Source organism: Dicentrarchus labrax, unplaced genomic scaffold, assembly GCF_905237075.1.
Source record: "Dicentrarchus labrax unplaced genomic scaffold, dlabrax2021, whole genome shotgun sequence".
NCBI classification, from domain to species: Eukaryota; Metazoa; Chordata; class Actinopteri; family Moronidae; genus Dicentrarchus; species Dicentrarchus labrax.
Genome location: NW_026136708.1, coordinates 23,363,976 through 23,391,475, shown reverse-complemented (window position 1 = coordinate 23,391,475; position 27,500 = coordinate 23,363,976). Strand labels below are relative to the sequence as shown.

The 27,500-nt window shown below is 38.8% G+C and overlaps 3 protein-coding genes and 2 long non-coding RNA genes across 63 annotated transcripts in view; 3 read left to right on the top strand and 2 right to left on the bottom strand.

The window, feature by feature from the left end:
• LOC127368418 (uncharacterized) overlaps positions 1 to 988 on the top strand; it is a 2,295-nt gene extending 1,307 nt beyond the window's left edge. The window contains exons 2-5 of one of the 50 annotated variants that reach the window (XR_007885693.1): positions 1 to 167; positions 320 to 374; positions 419 to 462; positions 598 to 988. The exon at positions 1 to 167 is cut by the window's left edge and continues 644 nt beyond it. This is a non-coding gene — a long non-coding RNA (uncharacterized LOC127368418). Of the gene's footprint in view, positions 201 to 242; positions 474 to 564 lie in introns of all 50 variants that reach the window. The other 49 variants (XR_007885704.1, XR_007885685.1, XR_007885713.1 and 46 more) reach the window with 49 other exon arrangements.
• LOC127368417 (kunitz-type protease inhibitor 1) overlaps positions 1 to 12,747 on the top strand; it is an 18,288-nt gene extending 5,541 nt beyond the window's left edge. The window contains exons 4-10 of the mRNA XM_051409255.1: positions 1,368 to 1,538; positions 1,835 to 1,874; positions 1,985 to 2,121; positions 2,965 to 3,015; positions 3,095 to 3,265; positions 12,033 to 12,095; positions 12,167 to 12,747. Of these exons, the coding sequence (XP_051265215.1) occupies positions 1,368 to 1,538; positions 1,835 to 1,874; positions 1,985 to 2,121; positions 2,965 to 3,015; positions 3,095 to 3,265; positions 12,033 to 12,095; positions 12,167 to 12,348 (815 nt within the window). The 3' untranslated portion in view covers positions 12,349 to 12,747. The remainder of the gene's footprint in view (positions 1 to 1,367; positions 1,539 to 1,834; positions 1,875 to 1,984; positions 2,122 to 2,964; positions 3,016 to 3,094; positions 3,266 to 12,032; positions 12,096 to 12,166) is intronic.
• A 1,985-nt stretch (positions 12,748 to 14,732) lies between these two features.
• Positions 14,733 to 20,955, bottom strand: LOC127367955 (uncharacterized). Its single transcript, XM_051408277.1, has 4 exons — positions 20,865 to 20,955; positions 19,156 to 19,404; positions 18,468 to 19,054; positions 14,733 to 14,753 (listed from the first exon to the last, which is right to left on the bottom strand). Exons 1-4 carry the CDS (start codon positions 20,953 to 20,955, stop codon positions 14,733 to 14,735), a joined length of 948 nt encoding a protein of 315 aa, XP_051264237.1.
• Positions 20,581 to 27,500, top strand: part of LOC127368332 (pleckstrin homology domain-containing family G member 3) — a 38,687-nt gene continuing 31,767 nt past the window's right edge. The window contains exons 1-2 of one of the 2 annotated variants that reach the window (XM_051408992.1): positions 20,581 to 20,907; positions 21,078 to 21,137. In XM_051408992.1, the coding sequence (XP_051264952.1) occupies positions 21,089 to 21,137 (49 nt within the window). In that variant the 5' untranslated portion in view covers positions 20,581 to 20,907; positions 21,078 to 21,088. The remainder of the gene's footprint in view (positions 20,908 to 21,077; positions 21,138 to 27,500) is intronic. The other variant, XM_051408993.1, reaches the window with a different exon arrangement.
• On the bottom strand, positions 22,721 to 24,248 carry LOC127368428 (uncharacterized). 9 transcript variants are annotated; one of them, XR_007885777.1, is made up of 4 exons: positions 23,883 to 23,971; positions 23,789 to 23,835; positions 23,224 to 23,694; positions 22,721 to 23,082 (listed from the first exon to the last, which is right to left on the bottom strand). It is a non-coding gene; the product is annotated as an uncharacterized LOC127368428 (long non-coding RNA). The 9 variants fall into 9 exon arrangements; XR_007885775.1 differs by lacking the exon at positions 23,789 to 23,835 and having other exon boundaries at positions 23,930 to 24,248; XR_007885779.1 differs by lacking the exon at positions 23,789 to 23,835 and having other exon boundaries at positions 22,721 to 22,988; positions 23,930 to 24,248.

The window sequence follows — 27,500 nt, the reverse complement described above, 5'->3', positions numbered from 1 at the left end:
AGGCAGTACACAGGCAGTACAAAGGCAGTAAACAGGTAGTACACAGGCAGTAAACAGGTAGTAAACAGGTAGTAAACAGGCAGTAAACAGGTAGTACACAGGCAGTAAACAGGCAGTAAACAGGCAGTACACAGGTAGTACACAGGCAGTAAACAGGTAGTAAACAGGTAGTACACAGGCAGTAAACAGGTAGTACACAGGTCATAAAAGGAGTAAACAGGTAGTACAAAGGCAGTAAACAGGCAGTAAACAGGTAGTACACAGGCAGTAAACAGGCAGTAAACAGGTAGTACACAGGTAGTAAACAGGCAGTAAACAGGTAGTACACAGGTAGTACACAGGCAGTAAACAGGTAGTACACAGGCAGTAAACAGGTAGTACACAGGCAGTAAACAGGTAGTACATAGGCAGTAAACAGGCAGTAAACAGGTAGTACACAGGTAGTACACAGGTAGTAAACAGGTAGTAAACAGGTAGTACAAAGGTAGTAAAACAGGCAGTAAACAGGTAGTAAACAGGCAGTAAACAGGCAGTAAAGGTAGTACACAGGCAGTAAACAGGCAGGCAGTAAACAGGTAGTACACAGGCAGTAAACAGGTAGTACATAGGCAGTAAACAGGCAGTAAACAGGTAGTACACAGGTAGTACACAGGTAGTAAACAGGTAGTAAACAGGTAGTACAAAGGTAGAAAACAGGCAGTAAACAGGTAGTAAACAGGCAGTACACAGGCAGTACACAGGCAGTAAACAGGTAGTAAACAGGCAGTAAACAGGTAGTACACAGGCAGTAAACAGGTAGTACACAGGCAGTAAACAGGTAGTAAACAGGTAGTACAAGGGTAGTAAACAGGTTGAAAACAAGTATTAAACAGGTAGTAAACAGGCAGTAAACAGGTAGTACACAGGTAATAGTCTCTCTCTCTTAGTGTACTGTCTCTCTCAGTGTACTTTCTCTCTCTCTCAGTGTACTTTCTCTCTCTCTCTCTCAGTGTACTGTCTCTCTCTCTCAGTGTACTTTCTCTCTCTCTCAGTGTACTGTCTCTCTCTCTCAGTGTACTGTCTCTCTCTCTCAGTGTATACTGTCTCTCTCTCTCAGTGTACTGTCTCTCTCTCTCTCTCAGTGTACTGTCTCTCTCTCTCAGTGTATACTGTCTCTCTCTCTCAGTGTACTGTCTCTCTCTCTCTCTCAGTGTACTGTCTCTCTCTCTCAGTGTATACTGTCTCTCTCTCTCAGTGTATACTGTCTCTCTCTCTCAGTGTACTGTCTCTCTCTCTCTCTCAGTGTACTGTCTCTCCTCTCAGTGTACTGTCTCTCTCTCTCAGTGTATACTGTCTCTCTCTCTCAGTGTACTGTCTCTCTCTCTCAGTGTACTGTCGGGCTCCAGTGAAGGTCGGTCCGTGTCGTGCAGCGTTTCCTCGTTGGCGGTTCAACGTCACAGCCGGTCGCTGTGAGCAGTTTGTGTTCGGAGGCTGTAAACAAAACAACAACAACTTCCTGTCTGAGGACGAGTGTTTGTCTGCCTGCAGGGGAGTGACAGGTACACACACTGTACACACACTGTACACACACTGTACACACTGTACACACACTGTACACACTGTACACACACTGTACACACTGTACACACACTGTACACACTGTACACACTGTACACACACACACACTGTACACACACACACACACTGTACACACACTGTACATACTGTACACACACACACACTGTACACACACACAGTACACACACTGTACACACACACTGTACACACACATGTACACCTGTAACTTCTGACACATTCCCGCTGCTGATTCCTGTTTCTATGTTTTTGTCCTCAGTGACATCAGAGAGGAGCTCCACTCTGCCTGTCGCTGGTCAGTCCCACAATGCACCTCTTCAATCTAGCTCTGTCACTGTTTGAGACAAACAGGTTTAACGTGTGTGTGTGTGTGTGTGTGTGTGTGTGTGTGTGTGTGTGTGTGTGTGAGTGTGTGTGTGTTGTGTGGTTCGACGTGTCGTCCTGATCAGCTGACCTGTGACAGTGGCTGCTGTTTGGACAGAAGTCTGGAGTGTGACGGCGAGAAACACTGCGGAGACGGAGCTGATGAAGAGCACTGCAGTCAACGTAACACACACACACACACACTGTAACACACACACACACACACACTGTAACACACTGTAACACACACACTGTAACACACTGTAAACACACACTGTAACACACTGTACACACACTGTACAAAACGTACACACACTGTAACACACTGTAAACATACACTGTAACACACACGTACACACTGTACACACACTGTAACACACTGTAAGACACACACTGTAACACACTGTACACACACTGTACAAACACTGTACACACACTGTAACACACTGTAAGACACACACTGTAACACACACACTGTACACACTGTACACACACTGTAACACACTGTAAGACACACACTGTAACACACACACTGTACACACTGTACACACACTGTAACACACTGTAAGACACACACTGTAACACACTGTACACACACTGTACACACTGTAACACACTGTAACACACACTGTACACACTGTAACACACTGTAACACACACACTGTAACACACTGTAACACACACACTGTAACACACTGTAACACACACTGTACACACTGTAACACACTGTAACACACACACTGTAACACACTGTACACACACTGTAACACACTGTACACACTGTAACACACTGTACACACTGTAACACACTGTAACACACACACTGTAACACACTGTACACACACTGTAACACACTGTACACACTGTAACACACTGTAACACACTGTAACACACACTGTAACACACTGTAACACACACACTGTAACACACTGTAACACACACACTGTACACACTGTACACACTGTACACACACTGTAACACACTGTAAACACACTGTACACACTGTAACACACTCTTCCTCCTCAGTGAACCAGACATTCACCCGGCTGTTGAACATCGATGTAAACCAGAAGAAAGGTCAGTCTCTGTCTGTTTGTCTCTCCTGTTAGCACAACCAGCTAACAAGCTACATGCTAACACTGCCCCCCCCCCCCAGCCCGGTGCTCGGAGCCCCCCCACACCGGACCGTGTCGGGCGAGTTTCACCCGCTGGTACTACGACCCTCTGAACCGAAAGTGCCACCGCTTCACCTATGGAGGCTGTGACGCCAACGGGAACAACTTCGACGAGGAAAACAAGTGTAGAGACACCTGTCAGGGAGTGACAGGTAACGCAGTATAATGTACTGTAACGCAGTATAATGTACTGTAACGCAGTATAATGTACTATAACGCAGTATAATGTACTATAACGCAGAAATACTATAACGCAGTATAATGTACTGTAACGCAGTATAATGTACTGTAACGCAGTATAATGTACTATAACGCAGTATAATGTACTGTAACGCAGTATAATGTACTATAACGCAGTATAATAAGTACTATAACGCAGAATAATGTACTGTAAGTACTATAACGCAGTATAATGTACTATAACGCAGTATAATGTACTATAACGCAGTATAATGTACTGTAACGCAGTATAATGTACTATAACGCAGTATAATGTACTATAACGCAGTATAATGTACTATAACGCAGTATAATGTACTATAACGCAGAATAATGTACTGTAACGCAGTACTATAACGCAGTATAATGTACTATAACGCAGTATAATGTATTATAACGCAGAATAATGTACTGTAACGCAGTACTATAACGCAGTATAATGTACTGTACCGCAGTATAATGTACTATAACGCAGAATAATGTACTATAACGCAGTATAATGTACTGTAACGCAGTATGATGTGCTGTAACGCAGTATAATGTACTATAACGCAGTGTAATGTACTATAACGCAGAATAATGTACTGTAACACAGTACTATAACGCAGTATAATGTACTGTAACGCAGTATAATGTACTATAACGCAGAATAATGTACTATAACGCAGTATAATATACTGTAAAATAATGTACTATAACGCAGTATAATGTACTGTAACGCAGTATAATGTACTATAACGCAGAATAATGTACTATAACGCAGTATAATGTACTGTAACGCAGTATAATGTGCTGTAACGCAGTATAATGTACTATAACGCAGTATAATGTACTATAACGCAGTATAATGTACTATAACGCAGTATAATGTACTGTAACGCAGTACTATAACGCAGTATAATGTACTGTAACGCAGTATAATGTACTATAACGCAGTATAATGTACTATAACGCAGTATAATGTACTGTAACGCAGTACTATAACCAGTACTATAACGCAGTATAATGTACTGTAACGCAGTATAATGTACTATAACGCAGAATAATGTACTATAACGCAGTATAATGTACTATAACGCAGTATAATGTACTGTAACGCAGTATAATGTACTGTAACGCAGTATAATGTACTATAACGCAGTATAATGTACTGTAACGCAGTATAATGTACTATAACGCAGTATAATGTATTATAACGCAGAATAATGTACTGTAACGCAGTACTATAACGCAGTATAATGTACTATAACGCAGTATAATGTACTATAACGCAGTATAATGTACTATAACGCAGTATAATGTACTGTAACAATAACGCAGTAATGTACTATAAAAAATATACGCAGTATAATGTACTGTAACGCAGTATAATGTACTATAACGCAGTATAATGTACTGTAACGCAGTATAATGTACTATAACGCAGTATAATGTACTATAACGCAGTATAATGTACTGTAACGCAGTATAATGTACTATAACGCAGAATAATGTACTATAACGCAGAATAATGTACTGTAACGCAGTATAATGTACTATAACAGCAGAATAATGTACTATAACGCAGTATAATGTACTATAACGCAGTATAATGTACTGTAACGCAGTATAATGTACTATAACGCAGTATAATGTGACTATAACGCAGTATAATGTGCTATAACGCAGTATAATGTACTATAACGCAGTATAATGTACTGTAACGCAGTATAATGTGCTATAACGCAGTATAATGTACTATAACGCAGTATAATGTACTGTAACGCAGTATAATGTACTGTAACGCAGTATAATGTACTATAACGCAGAATAATGTACTGTAACGCAGTACTATAACGCAGTACTATAATGCAGTATAACGCAGTACTATAACGCAGTACTATAATGCAGTATTATAAGGCAGTATAACCGGTACTATAATGTAGTATAAAGCAGTACTATAATGTAGTATAACGCAGTACTATAACGCAGTACTATGATGCAGTACTATAATGCAGTATAACGCAGTACTATAACGCAGTACTATGATGCAGTACTATAATGCAGTATAACGCAGTACTATAATGCAGTATAACGCAGTACTATAATGCAGTATAACGCAGTACTATAATGCAGTATAATGCAGTACTATAATGCAGTATAACGCAATACTATAATGCAGTATAACGCAGTACTATGATGCAGTACTATAATGCAGTATAACGCAGTACTATAATGCAGTATAACGCAGTACTATAATGTAGTATAACGCAGTACTATAATGCAGTATAACGCAGTACTATAATGCAGTATAACGCAGTACTATAATGCAGTATAATGCAGTACTATAATGCAGTATAACGCAGTACTATGATGCAGTATAACGCAGTACTATGATGCAGTATAACGCAGTACTATGATGCAGTATAACACAGTACTAAAATGCAGTATAACGCAGTACTATAATGCAGTACTATAATGCAGTATAATGCAGCATAACGCAGTACTATAATGCAGTATAACGCAGTACTATAATGCAGTATAATGCAATACTATAATGCAGTATAACGCAGTACTATAATGCAGTATAATGCAGTACTATAATGCAGTACTATAATGCAGTATAATGCAGCATAACGCAGTACTATAATGCAGTATAACGCAGTACTGTAATGCAGTATAACGCAGTACTATAATGCAGTACTATAATGCAGTATAACGCAGTACTATAATGCAGTACTATAACGCAGTACTATAATGCAGTACTGTAATGTAGTATAACGCAGTACTATAATGCAGTATAACGCAGTACTATAACGCAGTACTATAATGTAGTATAACGCAGTACTATAATGCAGTACTATAATGTAGTATAACGCAGTACTATAATGCAGTATAACGCAGTACTATGATGCAGTACTATAATGTAGTATAACGCAGTACTATGATGCAGTACTATAATGCAGTATAACACAGTACTATAACGCAGTACTATGATGCAGTACTATAATGCAGTATACCGCAGTACTATAACGCAGTACTATGATGCAGTACTATAATGCAGTATAACGCAGTACTATAATGCAGTACTATAATGCAGTATAAAGCAGTGCTATAATGCAGTACTATAATGCAGTATAACGCAGTACTATAACGCAGTACTATAATGCAGTATAAAGTAGTACTATAACGCAGTACTATAATGCAGTATAATGCAGTACTATAATGCAGTACTATAATGCAGTATAATGCAGTATAACGCAGTACTATAATGCAGTATAACGCAGTACTGTAATGCAGTATAACGCAGTACTATAATGCAGTATAATGCAGTACTATAATGCAGTATAATGCAGTATAATGCAGTACTATAATGCAGTACTATAACGCAGTACTATAATGCAGTACTATAATGTAGTATAACGCAGTACTATAATGCAGTATAACGCAGTACTATAACGCAGTACTATAATGTAGTATAACGCAGTACTATAATGCAGTACTATAACGTAGTACTATAATGCAGTACTATAATGTAGTATAACGCAGTACTATGATGCAGTACTATAATGCAGTATAACGCAGTACTATAACGCAGTACTATGATGCAGTACTATAATGCAGTATACCGCAGAACTATAATGTAGTATAACGCAGTACTATGATGCAGTACTATAATGCAGTATACCGCAGTACTATAACACAGTACTATAATGCAGTACTATAATGCAGTATAACACAGTACTATAATGCAGTACTATAATGCAGTATAACGCAGTACTATAACGCAGTACTATAATGCAGTATAAAGTAGTACTATAACGCAGTACTATAATGCAGTACTATAAAGCAGTATAATCTATAACGCAGTACTATAATGCAGTAAACAACTATAATGCAGTATAATGCAGTACTATAACGCAGTAACTATAATGCCAAAAGTATAACGCAGTACTGTAATGCAGTATAAAGCAGTACTATAATGCAGTATAATGCAGTACTATAATGCAGTATAATGCAGTATAACGCAGTACTATAATGCAGTACTATAACGCAGTACTATAATGCAGTACTATAATGTAGTATAACGCAGTACTATAATGCAGTATAACGCAGTACTATGACGCAGTACTATAATGCAGTATAACGCAGTACTATAACATACAGTACTATAATGCAGTACTATAATGAAGTATAACGCAGTACTATAATGCAGTACTATAATGCAGTACTATAATGCAGTATAACGCAGTACTATAATGCAGTATATCGCAGTACTATAATGCAGTACTATAATACAGTATAACGCAGTACTATAATGTAGTATATCGCAGTACTATAATGCAGTACTATAATGCAGTATAACGCAGTACTATAATGCAGTATAACACAGTACTATAATGCAGTACTATAATGCAGTATAACGCAGTACTATAACGCAGTACTATGACGCAGTACTATAATGCAGTATAACATAGTACTATAATGCAGTATAACGCAGTACTATAACGCAGTACTATAATGCAGTACTATAATGCAGTATAACGCAGTACTATAATGCAGTACTATAATGCAGTACTATAATGCAGTATAACGCAGTACTATAATGCAGTATATCGCAGTACTATAATGCAGTACTATAATACAGTATAACGCAGTACTATAATGCAGTATATCGCAGTACTATAATGCAGTACTATAATGCAGTATAACGCAGTACTATAATGCAGTATATCGCAGTACTATAATGCAGTACTATAATACAGTATAACGCAGTACTATAATGCAGTATAACGCAGTACTATAATGCAGTATATCGCAGTACTATAATGCAGTACTATAATACAGTATAACGCAGTACTATAATGTAGTATATCGCAGTACTATAATGCAGTACTATAATGCAGTATAACGCAGTACTATAATGCAGTATAACACAGTACTATAATGCAGTACTATAATGCAGTAAAACGCAGTACTATAACGCAGTACTATGACGCAGTACTATAATGCAGTATAACGTAGTACTATAATGCAGTATAACGCAGTACTATAACGCAGTACTATAATGCAGTACTATAATGCAGTATAACGCAGTACTATAATGCAGTACTATAATGCAGTATAACAGTACTATAATGCAGTATAACGCAGTACTATAATGCAGTATATAAAAGTATAACGCAGTACTATAATGCAGTATATCGCAGTACTATAATGCAGTACTATAATACAGTATAACGCAGTACTATAATGCAGTATATCGCAGTACTATAATGCAGTACTATAACGCAGTACTATAATACAGTATAACGCAGTACTATAATGTAGTATAACGCAGTACTATAATGTAGTATAACGCAGTACTATAATGTAGTATAACGCAGTACTATAATGCAGTACTATAATGTAGTATAACGCAGTACTATAATGTAGTATAACGCAGTACTATAATGCAGTACTATAATGCAGTATAACGCAGTACTATAATGCAGTACTATAATGCAGTATAACGCAGTACTATAACGCAGTACTATGACGCAGTACTATAATGCAGTATAACGCAGTACTATAATGCAGTACTATAATGCAGTATAACGCAGTACTATAATGCAGTATATCGCAGTACTATAATGCAGTACTATAATACAGTATAACGCAGTACTATAATGCAGTATATCACAGTACTATAATGCAGTACTATAATGCAGTATAACGCAGCACTATAATACAGTATAACGCAGTACTATAATGTAGTATAACGCAGTACTATAATGCAGTATAACGCAGTACTATAATGCAGTACTGTAATGCAGTATAACGCAGTACTATAATGTAGTATAACGCAGTACTAAAACGCAGTACTATAATGCAGTATAACGCAGTACTATGATGCAGTACTATAATGCAGTATAACGCAGTACTATGATGCAGTACTATAATGTAGTATAACGCAGTACTATAATGCAGTACTATAATGCAGTATAACGCAGTACTATAATGCAGTATATCGCAGTACTATAATGCAGTACTATAACGCAGTACTATAATGCAGTATAACGCAGTACTATGATGCAGTATAACGCAGTACTATAATGCAGTATAACGCAGTACTATAATGCAGTATAACGCAGTACTATGATGCAGTACTATAATGCAGTACTGTAATGCAGTATAACGCAGTACTATAATGCAGTACTATAATGTAGTATAACGCAGTACTATGATGCAGTACTATAATGCAGTACTGTAATGCAGTATAACGCAATACTATGATGCAGTACTATAATGTAGTATAACGCAGTACTATAATGCAGTATAACGCAGTACTATAATGCAGTATAACGCAGTACTATAATGCAGTATAACGCAGTACTATAATGTAGTATAACGCAGTACTATGATGCAGTACTATAATGTAGTATAACGCAGTACTATAATGCAGTACTATAATGCAGTATAACGCAGTACTATAATGCAGTATAACGCAGTACTATAATGTAGTATAACGCAGTACTATAATGCAGTATAACGCAGTACTATAATGCAGTACTGTAATGCAGTATAACGCAGTACTATAATGCAGTACTGTAATGCAGTATAACGCAGTACTATAATGCAGTATAACGCAGTACTATAATGCAGTACTATAATGTAGTATAACGCAGTACTATAATGCAGTATAACGCAGTACTATAATGCAGTACTATAATGCAGTATAACGCAGTACTATAATGCAGTACTATAATGTAGTACTATAATGCAGTATAACGCAGTACTATAATGCAGTACTATAATGTAGTACTATAATGCAGTATAACGCAGTACTATAATGTAGTATAACACAGTACTATAATGCAGTACTATAATGTAGTATAACGTAGTACTATAATGCAGTACTATAATGTAGTATAACGTAGTACTATAATGCAGTACTATAATGTAGTATAACGTAGTACTATAATGCAGTACTATAATGTAGTATAACGTAGTACTATAAATATAATGCAGTACTATAATGCAGTACTATAATGTAGTATAACGTAGTACTATAATGCAGTACTATAATGCAGTACTATAATGTAGTATAACGTAGTACTATAACGCAGTACTATAATGCAGTACTATAATGCAGTACTATAACGCAGTACTATAATGCAGTATAACGCAGTACTATGATGCAGTACTATAATATAGTATAACACAGTACTATAATGCAGTATAACGCAGTACTATAATGCAGTATAATGCAGTACTATAATGTACTATAACGCAGTACTATAATGCAGTATAACGCAGTACTATAATGTTTAATACTATAATGAGTACTATAATGCAGTATAACGCAGTACTATAACGCAGTACTATAATGCAGTACTATAATGTACTATAACGCAGTACTATAATGCAGTACTATAATGCAGTATAACACAGTACTATAATGCAGTATAACGCAGTACTATAATGCAGTATAACGCAGTACTATAATGAGGTATAACGCAGTACTATAATGTAGTACTATAATGCAGTATAACGCAGTACTATAACGCAGTACTATAATGCAGTACTATAATGCAGTAAAAGGCAGTACTATAATGCAGTATAAGTACAAACGCAGTACTATAATGCAGTACTATAATATACTATATCAGTATAACGCAGTACTATAACACAGTACTATAATGCAGTACTATAATGCAGTACTAACGCAGTACTATAATGCAGTATAACGCAGTACTATAATGTAGTATAACGCAGTACTATAATGCAGTATAACGCAGTACTATAATGCAGTATAACGCAGTACTATAATGCAGTATAACGCAGTACTATAACACTAAAGTACTATAAGTACTATAACGCAGTACTATAACGCAGTACTATAATGCAGTACTATAATGCAGTATAACGCAGTACTATAATGCAGTACTATAACGCAGTACTATAACGCAGTACTATAACGCAGTACTATAATGCAGTACTATAATGCAGTACTAAACAGTAACAGTACTATAATGCAGTATAACGCAGTACTATAATGTAGTATAACGCAGTACTATAATGCAGTATAACGCAGTACTATAATGCAGTATAACGCAGTACTATAACACAGTACTATAACGCAGTACTATAATGCAGTACTATAATGCAGTATAACGCAGTACTATAATGCAGTATAACGCAGTACTATAACGCAGTACTATAACGCAGTACTATAATGCAGTACTATAATGCAGTATAACGCAGTACTATAATGCAGTATAACGCAGTACTATAATGCAGTATAACGCAGTACTATAACACAGTACTATAACGCAGTACTATAATGCAGTACTATAATGCAGTATAACGCAGTACTATAATGCAGTATAACGCAGTACTATAACACAGTACTATAACGCAGTACTATAATGCAGTACTATAATGCAGTATAACGCAGTACTATAACGAACAGTACTATAACGCAGTACTATAATGCAGTACTATAATGCAGTATAACGTCAGTACTATAATGCAGTATAACGCAGTACTATAACTAAATGCAGCAGTATAACGTACCAGTACTATAACACAGTACTATAACGCAGTACTATAATGCAGTACTATAATGTAGTATAACGCAGTACTATGATGCAGTACTATAACGCAGTACTATAACGCAGTACTATAATGCAGTATAACGCAGTACTATAACGCAGTACTTTTCCTTTGTCTGTGCAGAGCAAAACGTGTTCTTCAGAGGGATGTTCGATCGGTTCGAGACAGACGAAGAAAGTGACTCAGGTAAGAAACTCACCTTCAATGCAAACACCTGTGTCAGCTGACAGGAAGTGAAGTCACTGTGTCCTCCACAGGAAACATAGCGCTGGCTGTCCTCTTGTCGGTCGCCATCTTGGCTCTGCTGGCCATCCTCACCTACTGCTTCCTCAAGGCCAGGAAAGAGCGCTCCCACAGGCCCGTGGCCACAGGCCCCGCCCATGTGACGCTGTCGGAGCAGGACACGCTCGTTTACAACAGCACCACCAAACCTATATGACCTCATCATCACCGCTGTCACCATGGCGACGCCACAGCTGCTTTCTGGTTCATTCTTCTGTTCTTTTTGTTTTGTTCCATTACATGTCGCACTAGAGCGACGGCCCACCAGACTCCATTCACAAAACCATTCATTTTTAGCTTCAATGATAACATGATACCTACTAGCTTTGGCATGTTAGCATGCTGCTGTTAGCATTTAGCTCACAGTGTGTTTAGCTCTGCGGTGTAAACAGGTTGTTGTTGTTGTTGGTAAACAATATGGTGTTGTGTGTTGACTCTAATATATTTATGAACTGTGTGTTTGGGTTTTAAAAGAGAAACTTGATGTAAATATGAAGTTGTTTTAATTCTCTCAGGTTGTTTTTTAATCTTCAATAAAGTCACGTGGAACAACAAATCAGAACACGCTCACTTCCTGTCATGTGACTACATCTCAGCTGTCACCATGGCAACAGAGGAAGGCCATTAAACTCATTTAAATGGTTTCTTAAAGAAAGCAGAATTATTGGGTATTATTGAATCGATTGAGTATCACTTCAAACTGTAAAAAGTGTCTCAATAATAACAACAATAACAACAATAACTAATAATAATAATAATAATAATAATAATAATATGTGTCTGTTACGGGACTAAAGCTGTCAGATAAACTCGAGCTGTTGTTGTTGAGGAGGAGGAGGAGAAGAAGAAGAAGAAGAAGAAGAAGACAGGATGAAACTCGTCTTCTCTGAAAGGTTTCTAACGTGTGACAACATGTCTCAGTTGTTTGTTTACCTTCATATCTTCCTCATTGTTTTCTCTCAGGTCAGTTCTCTTTGTGTCCAACAGGGGGAGACACACACACACACACACACACACACACACACACACACACACACACACACACACACACACACACACACACACACACACACACACAGAAACACACACACACACACACACACAGAAACACACACACACACAGAAACACACACACACAGAAACACACACACACACACACAGAAACACACACACACACACACAGAAACACACACACACACACTCACAGAAACACACACACTCACACACAGAAACACACGCACACACACTCACACACACACACACACACACACACACACAGAGAAACACACACACACACACACACACACACACACACACACACACACACACACACACACACACACACACACACACACACACACACACACACAGAAACACACACACACACACACACACACACACACACACACACACACACACACACACACACACACACACACACACAGACACACACACACACACACAGAAACACACACACACACACAGACACACACACACACACACACACACACACACACACACACACACCTTTCCTCCAGTCTCAGTCTCACCAGCCTGCTAACAACATATTCATTCATTCATTCATTCACCAGTTAATGAAAGAGTGAATCAGTGTGTCAGCTGTGGAGCTCTGCTGCCCTCCGGTGGTCAAACACCATTAATGTGACTGTAGCTGCCACCAGGCTCCATAAACCCTAACCCCTTCACCTACAGAGGGAGGCTCTGGGGTTGTATAATGTCTACCACAGACAGACAGACAGACAGACAGACACTCTGTGAGGAGAGACAGCGTGGAATAAAAACATGGTGTTTATATATAATGTACTGCTACAGTTTAAAACAACAAACAGGAGAGGACATGTGGGACAGAGGGTGGAACCTGTTCACCCTGATCCCTTACAGCCCGCCACTGATACTGTGGGAACCTGTACGCAGGTCGCACTCTTCAAAGGTTCAGCTAAATCACAGGTGGAGAGATACTTCATTGTTTGAAGCTACAAAGGTTCTGCTGGTCCGTATGTTCCTTCAGTCCAAATAGATCCGCTCTCAGCTGGACTAGAACCATAAAGACCTGGTCTTTGCTCCCGCAGCTGTATGTTTGATACCCACTCAGCCCGACTGTGGATGTGTGTATGCTTCACCATATTGTACTAATCCAATCCAATCCACTTTATTTATATAGCACGATTTTAACAAACACAAGGTTTTCCAAAGTGCTGCACAAAAAGATTCAATGTGCGCCAATTCATAACAGCTTTTCAAATAGAGCAGGACTAGACCGAACTCTTTATAACATTAATTACAGAGACCCAACAGTACCACCATGAGCAAGACCTTGGAGACAAGGGCAAGGAAAAACTGCCTGTTAAAAGGCAGAAACCTAGGACAGATCCTTCGACTCTAGGTGGGTGGTCGTCTGTCTCGACCAGTTGGGGTAAGAGAGAGAGAGAGAGAGAGAGAGAGAGAGAGAGAGACAGACAGACAGACAGACAGACAGACAGACAGACAGGTGCACAGTCAAACAGGACCATGGCAGGAGGCTCAACCAGGATCAATGAGAACCTGCAAGACAAGAAAAGCACAAGAACCTTGACTTATTATCTCATATTAATGACTTAATATCTCACAATAATGACTTATTATCTCATATTAATGACTTATTATCTCATATTAATGACTTATTATCTCACAATAATGACTTATTATCTCATATTAATGACTTATTATCTAACAATAATGACTTATTATCTCATATTAATGAATTATTATCTCACAATAATGACTTATTATCTCATATTAATGACTTATTATCTCATATTAATGACTTATTATCTCACAATAATGACTTATTATCTCATATTAATGACTTATTATCTCACAATAATGACTTATTATCTAATATTAATGACTTATCTAATATTAAACTTTTCTCATAATAATGACTTATCTAATATTAAGACTTATTATCTCATATTAATGACTTATTATCTCATATTAATGACTTATTATCTAACATTAATGACTTATTATCTCATATTAATGACTTATTATCTCATATTAATGACTTATTATCTAATAATAATGACTTATTATCTCATATTAATGACTTATTATCTCAAAATTAATGACTTATTATCTCATATTAATGACTTATTATCTCACAATAATGACTTATTATCTCATATTAATGACTTATTATCTCACATTAATGACTTATTATCTCATATTAATGACTTATTATCTCACATTAATGACTTATTATCTCATATTAATGACTTATTATCTCACAATAATGACTTATTATCTAATATTAATTACTTATCTAATATTAATGACTTATTATCTCATATTAATTACTTATCTAATATTAATGACTTATCTAATATTAATGACTTATTATCTAATATTAATGACTTATTATCTCATAATAATGACTTATTATCTAATATTAATGACTTATTATCTCATATTAATTACATATCTAATATTAATGACTTATTATCTCATATTAATTACTTATCTAATATTAATGACTTATTATCTCATATTAATTACTTATCTAATATTAATGACTTATTATCTAATATTAATGACTTATTATCTCATAATAGTGACTTATTATCTAATATTAATGACTTATTATCTCATATTAATTACTTATCTAATATTAATGACTTATTATCTCATATTAATTACTTATCTAATATTAATGACTTATTATCTCATATTAAGGTGGGTGGTCGTCTGTCTCGACCAGTTGGGGTAAGAGAGAGAGAGAGAGAGAGAGAGAGACACACAGACAGACAGACAGACAGACAGACAGACAGACAGGTGCACAGTCAAACAGGACCATGGCAGGAGGATCAATGAGAACCTGTTACTTATCTAATATTAATGACCTATTATCAATATTAATGACTTATTATCTCATATTAATGATTTATCTAATATTAATGACTTATTATCTCATATTAATGACTTATCTAATATTAATGACTTATTATCTCATATTAATTACTTATTATCTAATACTAATGACTTATTATCTCACAATAATGACTTATTATCTCATATTAATGACTTCTTATCTCACAAAAAATACTTATTACCTCACAATAATGACTTATTATCTCACAATAGTGACTTATTATCTCATATTAATGACTTATTATCTCATATTAATGACTTATTATCTCACAATAATTACTAATTATCTCACAATAATGATTTATTATGTCATATTAATGACTTATTATCTCATATTAATGACTTATTATCTCATATTAATGACTTATCTAATATTAATGACTTATTATCTCATATTAATGACTTATTATCTAATATTAATGACTTATTATCTCATATTAATGACTTACTATCTAATACTAATGACTTATTATCTCACAATAATGACTTATTATCTAATATAATGACTTATCTAATATTAATGACTTATCATCTAATATTAATGACTTATTATCTCATATTAATGACTTATTATCTAATACTAATGACTTATTATCTCACAATAATGACTTATTATCTCATATTAATGACTTATTATCTAATATTAATGACTTATTATCTCATATTAATTACTTATCTAATATTAATGACTTATTATCTCATATTAATTACTTATCTAATATTAATGACTTATTATCTAATATTAATGACTTATTATCTCATATTAATGACTTATTATCTCACAATAATGACTTATTATCTCATATTAATGACTTATTATCTCACAATAATGACTTATTATCTCACAATAATGACTATTATCTCACAATAATGACTTATTATCTCACAATAATGACTTATTATCTTATATTAATGACTTATTATCTAATTCACAGTTGTTGTTGTTGTCAGGTTGAACTCTATTCTTCTCGTCCGCTGACTCCACCTAACAGACAAAACATCAGATCATTAAACTGCTAACATTTCATCAGCTCTTATTAGATAATAATCAGAGATTAATGATAATAAACTTCACTGGGAATGAACAAAAATACAATTTTTAACTTTAATTTGACATTAAATCTGTTAAAAACTGCAAAAACACTTCTTCTCAAAATAATGAGAGACTTTATTAAAAGTTTGTCATTAGAATAAGTCATCCTTCCCGCCACTGTGGCACTGGTGGGCTTCCGTACAGGACTGTGTTTGCTCTCAGAGACAAAAATCTACTTTTCTACTGCAGCCTTTCAAATGAGGCGCATGCGCAGAGGGTCTGAGGGCATCAGCAGGAGCGTCCCGCAGACAGACAGACAGACAGATACAGAGAGACAGACCGACCGCTCAGATTGGCTGACAGGCGGTCTCAGTGTGGATGTGACAGATCCTGGTTCCATTAAAGTCCTCCGAGGTGAGTTTGATGTTCCTGTTCACACTTTCTGACACAATCTGATTTATTCTGGGACTCTACACGGAAGTGTGATTTTAATCTGCTTCACTTTCTGCCTCAAACTCTTCAAACTCTTCAAACTGTTCAAACTGACCGAACCGAGCCTGGACTTTCTGCTCCACTGGAATTTAAATCAACTGTTACCGACTCACCACCACTTAAATCTCGCTAACTGCTCTGTAGCTGTAGGTGGGGTTCCGCATGCAGAACTGCTTTAGGAAATCTTTCCATTTAAGGAATACGTGCTCGCATGAAAACATACAAACTTCTTATAGTAAAACATGATGATGGTTAGAACCAGATGGAGTCGATGTTTAATTCGGCTACAATGTTACACACAGTAGAGCTCTTATTTATCGTTTATCTAAAGTTGTGCCGGTTTCTGTCGCTGCCGCTCGCCGTTAAAACACGCCCTACGAGCGGCGGCGAGCAGCGCAGACGAATAGGGAAACAAGTCTGAACTCAGAGAGATTTTATCACATTAAAACCTGCCTGGTGAGTCTTCACTGCCGAAATCAACCGAGGACACCGCCCAGCCAGAACAACCACCGGGACGAGCTCGGTGATGTTTGTAGTTTTGATGAAAAGCAAGAGAATCTTAAAAGAAGCTTTTCTTAAACGGGGGTTCTGTAGGAAAACACAGAGAAATGTTTCACATCAGTTCAAAGACAACTTCATTATGACTGTTGTTGTTGTTGTTGTTGTTGTTGTTGTTGTTGTTGTTTGTGATCTGAGTGTGTATGTGTGTCTAACAGACATTTACAGTCAAACAGGAAACTAAAACCAGAAATCAGTTATTAGTAATCACTTACACAACCAATCACAATAAATGTGTTTCCATGGTAACCAGGTCGATTCCTCACCTGATCAGGCTGCAGACTGAGCATGCTCAGACACTGCCTTCTGACGTCTGACAGAGCTGTGGTCACCACGGCAACCAGACCTGGACCTCTGCCAGCTGGTGCTGAAACCGTAGTGGACTGTAGTAGACTGAGGTGGACTGTAGTGGACTGTAGTAGACTGTGGTGGACTGTAGTAGACTGAGGTGGACTGTAGTAGACTGAGGTGGACTGTAGTGGACTGTGGTGGACTGTAGTGGACTGTAGTAGACTGAGGTGGACTGTGGTGGACTGTAGTAGACTGAGGTGGACTGTAGTAGACTGAGGTGGACTGTGGTGGACTGTAGTAGACTGAGGTGGACTGTGGTGGACTGTAGTAGACTGAGGTGGACTGTAGTGGACTGTAGTAGACTGAGGTGGACTGTAGTGGACTGAGGTGGACTGTGGTGGACTGTAGTAGACTGAGGTGGACTGTGGTGGACTGAGGTGGAATGTAGTAGACTGAGGTGGACTGTAGTAGACTGAGGTGGACTGAGGTGGACTGTAGTAGACTGAGGTGGACTGTGGTGGACTGTGGTGGACTGAGGTGGACTGAGGTGGACTGTGGTGGACTGTAGTGGACTGAGGTGGACTGTAGTAGACTGTGGTGGACTGTAGTGGACTGAGGTGGACTGTGGGGGACTGTAGTGGACTGAGGTGGACTGTAGTAGACTGTGGTGGACTGTAGTGGACTGAGGTGGACTGTGGTGGACTGTGGTGGACTGTAGTGGACTGAGGTGGACTGTAGTAGACTGTGGTGGACTGTAGTGGACTGAGGTGGACTGTGGTGGACTGTGGTGGACTGAGGTGGACTGAGGTGGACTGTAGTAGACTGTGGTGGACTGTAGTGGACTGAGGTGGACTGTAGTAGACTGTGGTGGACTGTAGTGGACTGAGGTGGACTGTGGTGGACTGAGGTAGTCTGTGGTGGACTATAGTGGACTGAGGTAGACTGCAGTGGACTGCAGTGGACTGAGGTGGTTACTGAGGATGTTTATCTGTTAACGATGAACTGAATCATCAACCTCAAACAGGAAGTGACTCGTCTGCTGACTAAAACTGAACAGATGATAATCATGAATAATAATAATAAACAGAAATATTCAGCTGGAGTAAACTAAGTTGAAGATATTTACAGATTTCTGTACTTCAGGTTCCTGACTGCAGGTTTCTGACTGCAGGTTTCTGTACTGCAGGTTTCTGTACTGCAGGTTTCTGTACTGCAGGTTTCTTACTGAAGGTTTCTGACTGCAGGTTTCTGTACTGCAGGTTTCTGACTGCAGGTTTCTGTACTCGGTTTCTTACTGCAGGTTTCTGTACTGCAGGTTTCTGTACTGCAGGTTTCTGACTGCAGGTGTCTGACTGCAGGTTTCTGGCTGCAGGTTTCTGACTGCAGGTTTCTGACTGTAGGTTTCTGTACTTCCGGTTTCTTACTGAAGGTTTCTTTACTGCAGGTTTCTGTACTGCAGGTTTCTGACTACAGGTTTCTGTACTTCCGGTTTCTTACTTCCGGTTTCTGTACTGCAGGTTTCTGACTGCAGGTTTCTGACTACAGGTTTCTGTACTTCCGGTTTCTTACTTCCGGTTTCTGTACTGCAGGTTTCTGACTGCAGGTTTCTGACTACAGGTTTCTGTACTTCCGGTTTCTTACTGCAGGTTTCTGACTGCAGGTTTCTGTACTTTCCGGTTTCTGTACTGCAGGTTTCTGTACTGCAGGTTTCTGACTGCAGGTTTCTGACTGCAGGTTTCTGACTACAGGTTTCTGTACTGCAGGTTTCTGTACTTCCGGTTTCTGTACTTCCGGTTTCTGTACTGCAGGTTTCTGACTGCGGGTTTCTGTACTTCCGGTTTCTGTACTGCAGGTTTCTGACTGCAGGTTTCTGACTACAGGTTTCTGTACTTCCGGTTTCTGTACTTCCGGTTTCTGTACTGCAGGTTTCTGTACTGCAGGTTTCTGACTACAGGTTTCTGGCTGCAGGTTTCTTAATGCAGGTTTCTGACTACAGGTTTCTGACTGCAGGTTTCTGGCTGCAGGTTTCTGACTGCAGGTTTCTGACTACAGGTTTCTGGCTGCAGGTTTCTGACTGCAGGTTTCTGGCTGCAGGTTTCTGGCTGCAGGTTTCTGACTGCAGGTTTCTGGACTGTAGGTTTCTGACTGCAGGTTTCTGACTGCAGCAGGAATCTGTGATATCAGGGTCTTTGAGCCCGTAGCTCCGGTTCCTTATTTTGCCCTCATCATCGTCTGTCAGACAGCTTGCTCAGGTATCATCACCTGACCGACCTCACTGTTTATTCTCACCAGCAGCCGGTTAGAGAACCTGGATCCACCAGAGGACAACCAGTAAAGACTTGCAGAAACCAGAACCAGTCATTACTCCTGACTGATGGGACCTGGTTGTGGTTGGACCTGGTTGGAATAGATCTGGTACCGATGTTTGAAGAAGGCATTCACTGACTGCAGCTTTAAATGCATTTATTGAAGTGTGACAACAGATAATCTACAGCAGCTGCAGTGTCCCTGAATGCATCATGTCTCTCTGTCTGTGTGTGTGTGTGTGTGTGTGTGTGTGTGTGTGTGTGTGTGTGTGTGTTTAGGTGACAGTGTGATGCCTGAAGGATCTCACAGTTCCTCCAATGACGTCCCAATGGATGAAGGTAAGAAACATATTGATTTACTTATTACTGATCAGTTGATCAGTCGGTTTAATGATGATTGGCTCTATATGTTCTCCACACACACACACACACACACACACACACACACACACACACACACACAGTGTGATGGGGAAGGATTTAATCTTCTCGCACTGGCTGCAGATAATTTGTTCTACAGAACCATCTGGGTAGTTGTCGTTGGAAACTGTTTGGAAAAAGACAGACAAACGTGTGTGTGTGTGTGTGTGTGTGTGTGTGTGTGTGTGTGTGTGTGTGTGTGTGTAACTGTCTGTGTTGATCAGTACTGTCTTTATTCTCTGTGGTTGCTGGTGGAGGGAACCACAGAGACAATGGACGTCTGTCTGTTTACAGCTCATTACTGCAACACACACACACACACACACACACACACACACACACACACACACACACACACACACACACACACACACACACACACACACACACAGACACAGACACACACACACACACACACACACACACACACACAGACAGACACAGAGACACACACACACAGACAGACAGACACACACACACACACACAGACAGACACACACACACACACACACGACAGACAGACAGACACACACACACACACACACACAGACAGACACACACACACACACACACACACACACACACACACAGACACAGACACACACACACAGACAGACAGACACACAGACACACACACACACACACACACACACACACACACACACACACACACACACAGACAGACAGACAGACACACACACACACACACACACACACACACACACACACAGTCACACACACACACACACACACAGACACACACACACACACACACACACACACACACACACACACACACACACACACACACACACACACACACACACACACACACACACACACACACACACAGTTAGCTCAGTTAGCTCCTAGCCTGCAAAGAGCTGTAAGAGATTAGCATAACTTTGTAGTTTTTTGGTGAAACATTGGACCGATTTGTAGTTCAGTGAGCGCTGAAGAGCATCAGGTTATTACAGTTGGTCTGAGGGACACACCCGATCAATAAATATTAGTTCAGTTCCTCTGTGATGTGGAAGTGATCTCTCTCAGTCAACAGGACCTTTGTTTGTCATAAAGTACACATTGTGTTTATAAGTGATCCATCAATCTCTGTATAAACTGAATATAGATATATATAATATATATCTAATATCAGTTACTGTGGCTGTGAGACAGGAAGCAGCCAGCAGGGGGCGTCTCACTCTCCTCACACTGAGCCTAATTGGATTAAGCCCCGCCCCCTCCCGTCAGAGCTGCAGGTAGACTCTTTCAGACCTGAACAGACCTGGTTTCTCTTGGACCTCTTTTCTGGCTCTCTGTGCTCTGTTCGAGGTAAGCCGGGATTTTACAGCTTCGACACAAACAGGATTTTATTTCGAGCTGCTGAATTAGAAACATGATTGATCTGGTATCAGCAGTATTGACAGTGGTCCTGCTGTGTTATTGATCGGTCCTCTGTTTGACATGTCGTCTGATTACTTAGAGCAAACCTTCAGGAGGAATTCTGTGGAATTTTTTTTGATGTTTTTATTATCTGGGTGAATCAGCAGGAGGACTTTGACTTTGACTATCTAATTGATCAAAAATATTTTACATGTATCCACAACAACCAATTCATGTAGGACAGTGAATTAAAGCCATGGAGGGAAAAGAACAACGACAATAACGCAGGTAGCGTGTCTTAAACGTGGTGTTTTTTGTTAGAAGTCTGGTTGGTGGTTACCTGTCTTAAACGTGGTGTTTTTTGTTAGAAGTCTGGTTGGTGGTCACCTGTCTTAAACGTGGTGTTTTTTGTTAGAAGTCTGGTTGGTGGTAACGCGTCTTAAACGTGGTGTTTTTTGTTAGAAGTCTGGTTGGTGGTCACCTGTCTTAAACGTGGTGTTTTTTGTTAGAAGTCTGGTTGGTGGTCGCCTGTCTTAAACGTGGTGTTTTTTGTTAGAAGTCTGGTTGGTGGTCACCTGTCTTAAACATGGTGTTTTATGTTAGAAGTCTGGTTGGTGGTCACCTGTCTTAAACGTGGTGTTTTTTGTTAGAAGTCTGGTTGGTGGTCACCTGTCTTAAACGTGGTGTTTTTTGTTAGAAGTCTGGTTGGTGGTAACGCGTCTTAAACGTGGTGTTTTTTGTTAGAAGTCTGGTTGGTGGTCACCTCTCTTAAACGTGGTGTTTTTTGTTAGAAGTCTGGTTGGTGGTCACCTGTCTTAAACGTGGTGTTTTTTGTTAGAAGTCTGGTTGGTGGTCACCTGTCTTAAACGTGGTGTTTTTTTGTTAGAAGTCTGGTTGGTGGTAACGCGTCTTAAACGTGGTGTTTTTTGTTAGAAGTCTGGTTGGTGGTCACCTCTCTTAAACGTGGTGTTTTTTGTTAGAAGTCTGGTTGGTGGTCACCTGTCTTAAACGTGGTGTTTTTTGTTAGAAGTCTGGTTGGTGGTCACCTGTCTTAAACGTGGTGTTTTTTGTTAGAAGTCTGGTTGGTGGTTACCTGTCTTAAACATGGTGTTTTTTGTTAGAAGTCTGGTTGGTGGTAACGCGTCTTAAACGTGGTGTTTTTTGTTAGAAGTCTGGTTGGTGGTTACCTGTCTTAAACATGGTGTTTTTTGTTAGAAGTCTGGTTGGTGGTCACCTGTCTTAAACGTGGTGTTTTTTGTTAGAAGTCTGGTTGGTGGTTACCTGTCTTAAACGTGGTGTTTTTTGTTAGAAGTCTGGTTGGTGGTCACCTGTCTTAAACGTGGTGTTTTTTGTTAGAAGTCTGGTTGGTGGTCACCTGTCTTAAACGTGGTGTTTTTTGTTAGAAGTCTGGTTGGTGGTCACCTGTCTTAAACGTGGTGTTTTTTGTTAGAAGTCTGGTTGGTGGTAACCCTGCAGGTCATCAGATACTGAACATTCAGAATGTCACAGCTCTGGATGGAGACATATCCATAGCAACGGCTACGGGGATTGTGGGTAGTGTAGTATTGATCCTGTTAATTGGACATTGATCCTGTTTATTAGATATTGATCCTGTTTATTGGATATTGATCCTAATGATTTGATATTGATCCTAATGATTTGATATTGATCCTAATGATTGGATATTACTACTTAATACTGTTGTTGCTGTGCACCTGTCTGTCTGTCTGTCTCTCTCTCTGTCTCTGTCTCGCTCTCTCTCTCTCTCTCTCTCTCTCACCCCAACTGGTCGAGACAGACGACCACCCACCTAGAGCCGGAGGATCTGTCCTAGGTTTCTGCCTTTTAACAGGCAGTTTTTCCTTGCCCTTGTCGCCAAGTGCTTGCTCATGGTGGTACTGTTGGGTCTCTGTAATTAATGTTATAAAGAGTTCTGTCTAGACCTGCTCTATTTGAAAAGTGTCCTGAGATAACTTCTGTTATGAATTGGCGCTATCCAAATAAAATTGAATTGAATTGAATTGAATTGAATTGAATATTGATCCTGTTTATTAGATATTGATCCTGGTTATTAGATATTGATTCTGGTCATTGGATATTCGTTCTGTTTATTGGATATTAATCCTGGTTATTGATCCTGGTTATTGGGTATTGATCTTGATGATTGATCTCAGCAGCAGGAGTGTGATTGTGTGTGTGTGTGTGTCACTTCCTGTCCCTATCGGCTCTTCACTTGAAGCTAATCTCAAGTCATGTGACCTGACTCTTTATCACCATGGGAACCAGCTGGCTTTAACTGTTACATAAGAGAAGATGTCACACTGCTGACATCATCATCACCACGGCAACACCAGGTATCAGAATTCGATCAGAAACAGAAATACTTGAATAATCCCAGGGGGAAATTATTATTGTTACAAACTCCAGATATACGGACAACATTTATTAGGAACAGTATATATATATGTATATATATATAAGATCAAATGTTCAGTAATAATGTGCAAAGAGTGCAAAAAATGATTGTCCGTGTTTGAGGTCAGGTTACAGAGGGGGGGTGTCTGACTGATTTCCTGTGGCGCTCTGTAGTGCATCTGGGTGAGAGGAGTCTTCTGCTGAAGGTGCTCCTCTGCTGGGCCAGTGTGTCCTAGAGAGGGTGTGAGACATTGTTCAAGATGGACTGAAGCCTGGACAGCATCCTCCTCTCTGCCACGGTCGTCAGGGTGTCCAGCTCCTCCCCCTACGACATCAATTCAATTCAATTCAATTCAATTCAATTTTATTTGTATAGCGCCAATTCATAACAGAAGTTATCTCAGGACACTTTTCAAATAGAGCAGGTCTAGACCGAACTCTTTAAAACATTATCACCGGCCCTCCTGATCAGTTTGCTTAGTCTGTTGTTGTCTGTGACCCTCAGCCCACTGCCCCAGCATGTGACAGCGAAGAAGATCGTACTGGCCACAACAGACTCATAAAACGTCCTCAGCATCGTCCGGCAGATGTTAAAGGACCTCAGCCTCCTTAGGAAAAAGAGTCGGCTTTGGCCCTTTTTGTAGACCGCCTCAGTGTTTCTAGTCCAGTCCAGATTATTATTAAAGTACACCCCCAGGTACTTATACTCCTCCACAGTGTCCACAGGGACCCCCTGGATGGAAACAGGGGTCACTGGTGTTTTTGCCCTCCTCAGATCCACTATGAGATCCTTAGTCTTTGTCACATTGAGCTGCAGATGATTCAGCTCAGTCCAAGTGACAAAGTTGCCCACCACAGTCCTATATTCACTGTCATCACCCTTATCTATGCAGCCAACTATTGCTGAGTCATCAGAAAACTTCTGAAGGTGGCAGGACTCGGTGCAATACTGGTGTATACTGGTTTATATTGGTTTATATTGGTTTGTACTGGTTTATGTTGGTTTATATTGGTTTGTACTGGTTTATATTGGTTTGTACTGGTTTATGTTGGTTTATGTTGGTTTATATTGGTTTATATTGGTTTGTATTGGTTTATGTTGGTTTATGTTGGTTTATATTGGTTTATATTGGTTTGTACTGGTTTATATTGGTTTGTACTGGTTTATGTTGGTTTATGTTGGTTTATATTGGTTTATATTGGTTTGTATTGGTTTATGTTGGTTTATGTTGGTTTATATTGGTTTATATTGGTTTGTACTGGTTTATGTTGGTTTATGTTGGTTTATATTGGTTTATATTGGTTTGTATTGGTTTATGTTGGTTTATGTTGGTTTATATTGGTTTATATTGGTTTGTACTGGTTTATGTTGGTTTATATTGGTGTATATTGGTTTGTACTGGTTTATATTGGTTTATGTTGGTTTATATTGGTTTGTACTGGTTTATATTGGTTTGTACTGGATTATATTGGTGTGCATTGGTAACAGACTCAGGAGTAGCTGTAGTTGTGTGTTGTTAGTAGTTGTAATCTCTGTTGGTTCTTCTCTCACTGTACTGGATTAACAAACTGTCTAATCCTCATTATTACAGATTAGAAACACACACACACACACACACACACACACACACACACACACACACACTTTGATGACTACACTTTAAAACAGGTTTTTAGTTTTATTTGCAGACTTCAGATCGTATGAAAACGAGTTGAATGAATGAACGGCTGAGAGTTCACTCATTCACTTCAGTTAGCATGAATAGTGTGAGGGTTGAGACTGGTAAACGTACTGTGTATTAAATGAAGACAACCATGATGAAGATTAGTGTTGTTACAAAGTGGCTCCAGCAGCTGATGATCTGACTGAACAGTTGTTGATTGAACTTAAAATCTTTAATTTATTCAACTAACCTAATTATTCCACTTAAGTAAAGTCACATTTTAAGGCTTTTATTTATATGAAACACATAATGATAATTAGACTTTAGCCTTATTTATTTATATGATTTCTTTTGTTGGTATTTTATTGTGCCAACCTTTGTTTAAGGCCAGTCTCTCTGCTCACACAACAGGAAGTGTGGAGATGAGTGCTGAGCAAGTTGAGCTTGATTCAGTGAGTGTGTGTTTGTGCAGCCTTTAGCAGGATGTGATTTATATTAGCAGTTTGAATTCAACTAAAAGCTCCCTGCACAAGAAATATCACTTTTGAACAACACCTGAGGTGACGAGCGCTGATCTGGAGGCGAATGTAAAATCTGGACTGAGATCAGACTCTAACTAAGGTACAGCCTGGAGAAGCAGCTAAAGACTGAACTCAGATCAGAGCGACTGTGAGGAATCCTGCAGATTGATAAGAAGCTCAGCTGGGAAACGAGGAGTTAATCCTCCCACAGCGAGGCGTTCGAGGTACACGGGAGCTCTGACCACCCTCCCCCTCAGAGAGGAGACTCAGACAGAAAGTGATCAGCAGCTTCTGATCAT

Excerpts from the sequence above, each read along its gene's own strand:
- LOC127367955 (XM_051408277.1), bottom strand. The coding sequence starts at position 20,955 with ATGCATTTAAAGCTGCAGTCAGTGAATGCCTTCTTCAAACATCGGTAC. Across the intron at positions 19,055-19,155 it reads GTCCACTACAGTCCACCACA|TCCACCACAGTCCACCTCAG; the intron begins GTCTACTACAGT and ends AGTCCACTACAG. Across the intron at positions 14,754-18,467 it reads TCAGTCTGCAGCCTGATCAG|GTTCTCATTGATCCTGGTTG; the intron begins GTGAGGAATCGA and ends CTTGTCTTGCAG.